The 10,805-nt window shown below is 32.2% G+C and overlaps 1 protein-coding gene across 3 annotated transcripts in view; it reads right to left on the bottom strand.

Moving 5' to 3' along the window:
- Window positions 1-3,054: 3,054 nt before the first annotated feature.
- Window positions 3,055-10,805, bottom strand: part of LOC143226197 (uncharacterized) — a 48,372-nt gene continuing 40,621 nt past the window's right edge. For all 3 annotated transcript variants that reach the window (XM_076456846.1, XM_076456848.1, XM_076456847.1), the window contains one exon: window positions 3,055-9,415. In XM_076456846.1, the coding sequence (XP_076312961.1) occupies window positions 8,676-9,415 (740 nt within the window). In that variant the 3' untranslated portion in view covers window positions 3,055-8,675. The remainder of the gene's footprint in view (window positions 9,416-10,805) is intronic.

Here is a 10,805-nt window from a genome sequence, read left to right as displayed (position 1 = left end):
ACAATACATCTTTGATAAAAGACGTATTATATAAAATTTCACCTAGCGGTTATCTAAATAAACTCTTAGTAATTATGTAGCTAAATAAAATCCGAATTAATTATCAATATATACGATAATGCGGTTATATGTATAACTGTCTATTTGTTAATGATAAATATTTTTTGCTTTCTGACCCCTGACACCCGCAAAACATTCTGGAGATTTTGGGTATAATAAAAAAAGATTCGTAAAACTCCTTACTTTGTTTATTTTCTCATTTTTATGGATTTGTCAGCCGTTTTAATTTTCTCCTTTGCTACAGCCTCACAATTTACTTTCCCAACTATTATCACCATGACACTCTAATGTGAAGAAGCTGACTAGTAGGAAGTGACTTTTTATCATTTTTATTTTTCGGATCTTTGTACAAAGTTATACAAAGGTTATCCGGTTTAATGTCCCTAATTTTGGACTGGAGGACTAAAGTAAAGGTAACATACACATCACGTTTTTGTGCTACTCTAAACAGTTAGAGTTTTCAACTGTAACTTCTATATTACATCAACAATTCTAAAATACATGGAGAGTTTTTTCTGTAAAGGAACGCGAACTGGTACCTTCGGATCCGCAGTCCAGCACCAGGCAACACCCAGATACTTCAAGCCAACGAAATAAATGCTGTGCAGGGTTCTTTGTTATTTAACACTAAATCTAACTAATTCTCAGCCATTGTTGAATCTTGACAAAATCTTAATTTATGAAGAACCTACCACGAATTCTAAATAAATTCAAACTAACAGTTGATCTAAAACTAAAGAGTCACTGAGACTATATAAACTAATATTTATTGTATCTGAACTAATAACGTTAGGGTATACTCTAGCTATCGATAAAGCTATAAACAGAATCACAATTAATAATAAAACAGACCTAACAACAAAGGTAGAATAAATTCCAACAAATTATGAATTAGATTATAGACCCCAACTAACGATAAAGCCATAGCTTAGATCACAACTTATGATAAACCAGATTTAACGATAAAGGTAGACTAAATTCCAAAAAATATATAGACTAGATTATAGACATAAACTATAGCTATAAATTAGATCACATCTTTTGATAAATCAAACTTAATGATAGAGTTAGACGACATTTCTACAAATTTTAAACTAATATATACACCTTAAACTAACGATAAAGCTATAGATTTGATCTCATCTTATGATAAACCAAACTTAGCAATAAAATCAGACTGAATTCCAACGAACTGTACACTAGATTACATGCTCTAACTAATAATAAAGCTACTTTAAAAATAAACATAGAAACTAATGTTAATTCATCGTTTTCCATTGATGTGCTGTTTTCAAAGCTTCGTCAAACGTTTTCTGAGAAAATGAAACGCACGAGGTAATAGACAAAATACATTTTTATGACAAGTATAGATAAATTCTTGTAATTATAGCAAAATGTGAGGAATTTTATCTTTCTATATATCTTCGTTAAAATAACTGACACCTTATATCCTAGTTATCCAACAGACCGAGGTTACTTGTAAACGCTATCAGCCTCATGGAATGGACATAAATTAAAAAGTAGAACGTCGTATTCTACCGGTGATGTTTAATGAGGTCCCGACTTTTTTTTTTTTTCCTTTTCGCAGTATACACCTTTCTCTTCATTTCCTGGCATTTAAAATATAGATTGCTAGTCATGGTCTCTTGCGTGTATTGGCCTAAAAAAATAACGTAGTAACATCGCCGAAGGTGGCCTGCAGGTTAATATACTTATCACCTAATATAAGTAAATATATTTCAAATGATGCCAGTCTATTTATTATGCTTTCAAAATCAAAGGTTTTGAGGATGTCCAAGGTGTTTTATTTTCGACCTTTCAACTTTGATTTTACTTATTTCAAATGAAGTACACCATTATTTCAATATTAAACATTGAGAGTTTGTGTATTGGAGAAGGGGTGAGCCTATATCTGCTCGACACGGCCAGGTGGCTAAAGCACCTCGACTGGTAATCCGAGGGTCGCGGATTTGAATCCCAGTTATACCAAACATGCTCGCCCTTTCAGCCGTGGGGGCGTTATAATGTGCGGTCTATCCCACTATTCGTTGGTAAAAGAGTAGCCCAAGAGTTGGCGGTGGGTGGTGATGACTAGCTGCCTTCCCTCTAGTCTTACACTGTTAAATTAGGGATGGCTAGCGTAGATATCCCTCGTGTAGCTTTGCGCGAAATATAAAACAAACACACAAGCCATCTACGTTAAAGACGTAATTTTTTTTTCCAACATACACAACTGAGAAATAACTTCTACATTCGACGATCACTAGCTGTCACTAACTAATAGAGTGTATTACTAAAGCGTGTAACAAATTATAAACTACTGACTTTTCGAGTACGTCAAAGTAAAAACAATTGAACAATTTAGATAGTAAAAATATTCTTTGAAAAAAGTTTACTTTCATGATTAAAAGTTAGATTACGAACTACTTATATAGCAAAGAATTAAAACATTATTTGCTTCTGAAAGTCAAAATCCAAGAAACTGAACAACGTTACAATTTAACAATATAGAAAAGTATTAAATTGGAAAAAAATCAGAAAACGAATAAATTTTGTAGGTCACATCATAAAACTGATTTTGTTTGGAGTTCAAAAGGCAAAATAGAATTTTCTCTTAAAAATCAAAAGCTATAAAATGGATTGTCATTGAAGGTAATAAATGAAGGAAAACTGATTATCTCACACTTTAAAAATCGAGAAAAAACAGTTACTTTTAGATGTCAAAAGCGAGAAAATTAACCACCAATGAACGTGGGATTAGAAAATCTATTACTCTTAGAAATTAGGTAAGAAAGCAGATTACTTATCTTGGCCAAAATCAGCCAGATCATTGTACTTTGTTTTCGGAATCAGATTACTTTAGAAAGAAAAGTAAAATGTTTACTACCACAAAGTTCACACAAGGTTGTATATGGCACAAACCTTTTTCAATTTCATTTAATAGGAGAAAAATATTAGCATCTCTATAAAACAGTCCAAATAACAAAAACACAGTTTTATGTTTTAGTAATAAGTCGTTTTTATTTCTCGATAATTATAAAAATACATTTCTTTTTTCCTACAAAATTCCAAAATTGAATTGTGTACAGTCATGGACAGGGAACATCTACCCATTAAGTAACTGGAGTGGCCTATCATAATCGTAAAGAGATGGCACACTAAAATTTAAAGTCTTTCTGGCAAAAAAAACAAAAAAAACTGTTTTTATAACAAGAAAATATGATGAAACAATACCAACCTTAAGTGCATTGTAAACAGATAATACATTTTATACATTTAAAATAATCAGACAAATGCTCTGCGTATAAGAAATGTTTCGATACGGATATTGAATGCAACTCAAAGTATCGGTGGAATGAATGAGCTTACTGAAGATTTTCGGTAGAAACTTGTACTCTGGCAGCAAAAATAAGAGAGCGTATTTAAAAAAATGAATAAAAAATCGAAATGCGCTCAGAACGACATACTCAGGAAGGCCATCTATGGGAAAAATAAAGGGAATTGAACCCCCTTCCCTCGTGAAGAAAGACCAGACAAAAGGTATTAGCTTTATGTTCTCATGGTGTGTGTGTGGGTGTGGATATCGTAAAGTTTCAATAAAAATTAAACTCAAGCAACTAATTCATATATTTTCATTTTATAAAAATCCAAGAGTTTTCAGGGGTCTCTGACCTTCACAAGAATTTGCCTTTCTCTCAAATTAAAACTCAAATGGAATCGCTGGACGTACCTTTTGTTTTCACTCTCTACTAGAGATGGAAAATATTACGCTAAGATACATCTGTACCTACATACTAATTCGATTTTATGTTCATATCGAGTTACAGAAAACTCAAAACCAATAAATCGAGTAACACGACGTGGAAATTGTCCTTCTACTCGTGTTGTATTTAACTATTGAATTCTAAAGAAAATAAAGCGAAATAAATGTAATGATAAATTCCACAAGAGGGTATCCAGTAAAAGCGCAGACACAAAAAAATCAAAAGATTGATACAGCTATTGAAGAAAAACAAAACACGCGAGTGATTCTACAAGCCATCTTTGTTAAATAGGGAAGAAGAGAACAACCTGACAAGAGTAAAAACTGTTGTCTTAAGCTCGCTTATTTACTTTGTGAAAATAAAATTCACAACCTAAACATTGCTTGCGTTGAAATTTAGAGTTTGGAAAACAAAAACTTAAAAAACCCCGCTTAGGTGAACACAGAAAATGCATTTTTTTGAAGTTTTGATTCAGACTAAGTTTCAGCCGTAAATAAAATACAAAATATTATAACAAAAAATAATTGCATCCATGCAATCACTTAACACTACAATGTGTCAACTTTACATATATTAGCCCTAAAGAAGTGAAAGATATACAAATGAATATTAACAACAGACATTTGGAAACTTTACATGTATTAAAAAGTGTTTGGAATACTCGAATCTTGTGCTCGTTAACCTGCCATTAGAACATGAACTTTGTACTAATCAAAAAGTCATGGATAGCGTGATTTGAGAACTTCAAATTGAGACTTTTTCTTATTCTGTACATCAATACACACACACACACACAATTTAAATCAGAGCTTTCATTTAGATCACCTAAGGACTAAAAAATAACTACACTGGGTTCATTGGTTTATTGTTTAGCACTTAAGTAACGAAATGGATAAATTTAGCTATACAAAGCTAAAGACGTTTTTTTTTCTTATAGAACAGCCACATTGGACTATCTGTTCTGTTCTCCGAGGGGAATTCTTACTGTTTTAGTATTGTTAATTTCTTTAGTATTCCTTCTTCCGGTGGGATAGCGGTAAATCTTCTGATTTATAATGCTACAACAATTCTAAACCAAATAAACAATTTTCATGCAAAACTATACAAGGGTTATCTGCGTAGACTAGAGAGAACGCAGCTAATCATCAGCAATTACCGCCAACAGTGGGCTACTCTTGCATGACCAAATAGTGAGATTTGATAGTAAATCTTATAACACACCCAAGGTATCAAAATGTAGGATGCCTTCTTTGCGGCAAAGAGATGCAAACCATGAACCCTCGGAAGTACCATCTAGACACACTACATCAAAGGAAGAGATAGCAAAACAAAACCACAGCTTTTTAGTACTAAAATTATAAGAAGAAAAATCAACACAGAGGGCGATCTTTATCAAAGTAATGAGGACATTGTCAAAATTGACTACTTTAGAAATTGGCATAATGTACAACGCATCGGAATCTGGAAAGAATCATACAACTCATAAACATAAACAAGCCGTATAAACTAGTCTTCAGAAACACGCAAAAATCCCGTACAAACTGATATACATAAACATACAACTCAAGTGACAAACCCGCAGAAACGTATCTTCGGAAACAGATAACTCGTATGACAAACTAGTACAAACTCATCTTCGGAAATATCCAAGTGAACTTCCCAGTTGAGAGCAGCCTTAAGAATTAATATATCATATTCAGTATGTTTCAAAAAAAATTCTAAAAATTATCTCTTAGGAGCATTGAAATAATTTATCATATGAAAGGGAATGTTAATCTCACATAATAAAACATGGACACCATCAAATTACCGAGCGAGTCAAAGTCGACATTTAGAATCGCATAACACACTATCCATATAGTAAAGCACTTTCAGATCCTACAAATATCACCGCTTAGAGACATACAACACGTTCAGCATAATAATAGATTTCAACACGTTTAACTTAGCACGTTTTAAGAGTTCTTTCAAATCTGTCTTCCTAGAAATAAGCAACATAGTTAACATGAAGCAAACCGTAGAGAAATACCTTTAAAATCGTAAAGGCGAACCTTTAAAGACAAATTTTTAGAAAAATAAAATGTAAAAGAAAGTGTAAAATAAAACGTATTGTAACATATATCGCAATCTGGATTAAAAAACACAGTAATAATACTAAATACCACAAACTTAGTTCACTTGAAGTAGTAAATAATAAGTAAGGCTTCAAATTAAAACTGTTGAACAAATAACGAGAAAAAAAGACTGGAAAAGTCATAGGGTTAAAATATTGACGGATAATAAGACTAGAAAAGTAATAATGTTGAATAATAATAATGGAAAATTGCATATAAAAAGGTGTTGAATAGAGATGGATTTTAAAACTGGAAATTAACAATGCTTCATTACGGTGAACAATGAAACTAGAAAAGTAAAAATGTGTATAATGAAGGATAGTAAAATTTAAATATTACAAAACTGAAAACTGCCCAACAATATGGTAAAAAAAAATCAATTGTTGATTAAAATAATGCGGTGAATAACGAAGCATAATGACAGGAAAATTATAATAGTGTTGAATAACTAAGTCAATGAGACAGATAAGGAAACTAATTTTGAAGCTTTAGAGAATTTTTTTGTATCAAGAAAAACACTAATCTAAGAGATAGAGATTTGTTACGAATGATTTAGTTAATTAAAATAAATGCTTTATCAAGATCCATAAAACGTTTTGACGAAGCTATGAAAGCAGAATTTTTCATTGAAAGTGTACTAGCCTAATGACGAGTTTACAAGTGACTATCCAGTACACTTTTCATTGCCTAAAACTATGTCCTAATAGACATATATAATTCTTCTTTCTATGTATACAGAAACTAACTATAGTGAACTAATTATTTTTGACAGCGCAAAGAAAAAGAATGAAACATAACGAATAATCAGTAACAAAATAAGTAAATTTGAAATTGACAAACACGTATGTCTACTAGCTATTATTGAAGGCACTCATGATTACCCACACTTAATATCTACTAAATTTGGAAGAACAAAACAAATCAACATGTATTTAAACCAAATACTTTAAAATATCTAAAAATAAACTTTTATTTAGAGTTCAGAATAAAGATATGGACGGATAATGCAAAACACCTGTTTTAGCGCCCTCTACATTTTTTCTTCTTATAATACAGTGAAGTTACTTGACTTACAAGATACATTAAGATAAATAAGAATTTATTGTTCACAATTTTGAAGGTTAATGAAACTGAATTTGAGGTAAAGAATTTAATATGACAGAAAATATGAAATAAAAAAAGTGACGTGGCTAAGCATTTTGTGAACTATTAAAGTATACAAATGATGGCTGTTGTTTGTAAGAGAGAAGAAATAAGAGCCGTTGAAACTGAGCACAAATTGACACCCGACTTTCAACCTGGTTAATTTGATTATCATAAACAGCTAAGCAACTAAAACAAAAGATCGCACCACTGCAATGATTGTTTACTTTTCTTATATATATAACATTTTCATTTTCAAATCAACAAAGAGTAATATATAATGGTAGCAACTTTAGAGCTATAAAGCACACGTTCACGATATCCAAACGCAGCTGTGGCCTGATACTTCAATTCTTCAAATAAATATTGAGAGATGAAATAGACAAAATCACCCTGTAATGAAGGACTAAGGTTAAAAAGAACAGCAAGTCCTAATCTTGATTAGAAATAAAAAATATGGTCAGTTCTAGTGACGCACTTGAAGAAAACTAGTGTATAACATATTAGTATACAATTGTAACTTCCAACAAGTGCATAAAATTAATTGTAACATGATTGATCACCTAACAGTACCATTTTACTAAATTACTTAGCATCACAGCATCCAGTCCTACTAAAATTGGTAATATCCTCCCCCTGGCGTTAAAAACAGCGATAGACTATTAATTCATCTGTTAAATTCTCTAATTATACATGCACGAGCATGTAAAGATCTACGTCTAACGTCACAGCCAATAATACAGTTCTATACAAGTTAATTTAACAGCTCACAACGCTTTGAGGTCCCATCTGACGCAACAATACAACTTTCAAACATATATCCTAAAAGACATTTACCATTGAACATTAAAGTGGATAATTTTTTCGTTATAACTCAAATATACTATTTCCTTAAATTATAACTTAAACAAACTGTGAAGTTTTCTCGAGAATAAACAGCAGAAACTGACAGTTTCCGGTATTGTAAATTTCGAGTTAGTCCTATGATCAAATACAACTGCCTGTTTATTAAAGGAGTTACTACAGTTTACTCACACAAAAATCTGACATCAGGCTCATCTTATACAATTACACATGAAGAGGTCAACAAAGTGTTATTTTGTTTCAACGATTTCAACAAATAATGTCAATTAACGTATTATAAGGCTTGACTTTTTAACATCCTAATTTGTATCACACCGTTAACGATACTTTATTCCTTTATGAAACATTAATAACAAGTAATGAGTGATTTACAATATGGAATTAACACTGGCCTTCATGTAATTTAATCAACCACTTCCAATCAAGTCACGGTATTTTCATCTCTTTTGACCTATTTCCAAATCAAGCCTAACCCGTAATGATGAACTGTGGCAATCTACAATTCCTAAACATAGTAACGTAGACTTTATAGTTTCAACAAGTAATTTCAAAACTAGGTTCTCGATCAGTTTAAATGTATCCACTGTTCTGCCACAAGAACATAAAGGATCTCTCCAATCATTTAAAAACCACTTCTGATGAAAGTGTCAAAAAATCCATACATACTCAAGTCATATAATACAAAATAAAATAAGTATCATAATTTCTGGCAGCCAACATACATCTGCAGTTAAAACACCTTTCTTGTTAAATCTAAAGGAGATTCTGTAATATTTGTCAATGATGCAATTTCTGCAGCATGAGAAGACCCTCTGTCATTGGTTAAACAGAGGTCATGGCTTGTGAATGTCGGAGAAGTTCTCTTTATGGAAAGATCGATTGGCGTTTCTTGTTCAGGTGTATCTGCTTGATAGTCCATGACAACTGGCACACCCCCTTGTGAAGACTTCAGCAATGGGTCACTTTTGTTGAAAGCAAAGTACTGTGGTAAATAGTTGTACTTACTGTCTCTATTATAAAGTTTTGTTACTCTGTTACAGCTTTTGGAGACGATTCCTCCGTTACCCTGATGAAATAAGAAATTGTGGGTATACAACGGTGACATAGGGGACACAGGGGACAATGGAAGACTGTGGTAACCTATATTTTCTTTACGATCATACGTGTTATTTGATTGCTCAAAATGTCCAAAGTTGCTGCTTAACAGTTTGGTGTCGTACACAGTGTAAGGCACGGAAGACTTCACTAGATGCGTTACTTCACAAGATGGCATTATGCCTTTGGGTGATGTACCAGAAGTATTGTCTTCTCTGTATTCTGACTTAAAGGATGAGGCAAAATCCTTGCTTTCGTACTGTGATCGTCCATTAGGCAAAGACACTTGGTCACTGATTCTTCCATTAATTTCTGTTTGATCTTGGATTAAACAATGAATTTTAAACCAATTGGAACGACGACCATAACGAGACCCTGTAAAATGCAAAAAACAATGATCGTTAAAATAATAAATATATTAAGAAGAAATTGTACAGATTAGCTTGGAAATAACAATGATAATAACGGTAACACATTTCCAGTGTACCAGAATCCCTGTAGCTTAAAAATTTAAAGCCCTGCAGCAGTGTGTAATAACGTTTCGACACATCTTGTGGACACCTTCATTTGTTATCTTGGCAAAATATATCTTAAAATATATTATTCATTACACTATGTAACAAAATTTTTACTTTTTCTTGTTCCTGGGTAGAAAGTGTTATTTCCCAACTGCTTATGTCTAAAGTAAACTAAATGGAAAAACAAACAAACCTATTTTTCTCTTCAAACTTTGCTTTTGTGACTTGGGTAATGAAATTTTCAAATTTACCCATTTTCCAGAATATTTCACGTAGATTCAGTGCTGAGTAGCTGATAGAGAATTTTCTCGAACTTACAAGAATTTTCAAGAACTTTCTTGAATGTTGTAGAACTTACGAGAATTTTCAAGAACCTTTAAGAATTTTCTAGAACTTTCCATAATAATATATATATATATACAGGGGTTCACCACTCACCACTTCAGTTTAGTTTTAGCTGCCTAAGTGAACACATAGACCTATCTGATTTTATCAGAGATGGCATCATGAAGCTGCAAGCATTCTCTAGACGTATTCTGCTATGTATGTGGCCAATTTATCAAGACAAAAGCGAAATCGTACTCTGTTACAGCATCTACTAAAATGTGTGAAGCCTACAAAACATATTTCGTCATGCCTGTTAGGGATCAAGACAAACCCTGGGCACCTCAATTTACCTGCGAGCACTGCAAAAAAAAAAAAAAACTCTAGAAGGTAAGATGGACAATTTTTGCTTGCTTAAATAGTAAGATTTTCTATTATACAAATTTTAGACTTTTCAAAATTTAAATATTTTCTACTTTTTTAATTTTCCAATAGTATAGAAAAATATCACATATAAAATATTTTCTATGAACCTTTTACACATTAGTTGTGGATGAAATAAATTTATTCTTCATAATAATTTTTTTTGCTCTCTTGCAGGATGGTACAGAGGGAGCCATGAAGTTCGCTATTACAAACATTTGGCGTGAACCCACTGACCACTCAAGCAATTGCTACTTCTGCATGGTGGACTCTTCGAAACGACGGGCTGGCAATGAAATTTTGATATGTACGTATTACCACCAACAATAAGAGGTCAAAAATACAAGTCTAAGGGCTTAGAATTCTAAAATTGAGTTTCAATACCAGTATAGCAAAGACAACTTATAATGTAGGTTCCTGTTTAACGACAAATAAATTCTAAAAACTAAATATCGATATCTTTTTTTTCTGAATTTCGCGCAAAGTTACACGAGGGATAT

The sequence above is a fragment of the Tachypleus tridentatus genome, chromosome 9, assembly GCF_004210375.1.
Source record: "Tachypleus tridentatus isolate NWPU-2018 chromosome 9, ASM421037v1, whole genome shotgun sequence".
NCBI classification, from domain to species: Eukaryota; Metazoa; Arthropoda; class Merostomata; order Xiphosura; family Limulidae; genus Tachypleus; species Tachypleus tridentatus.
Note: the sequence above shows the minus strand (reverse complement) of the source record. Positions and strands in the feature narration are given on the sequence as shown.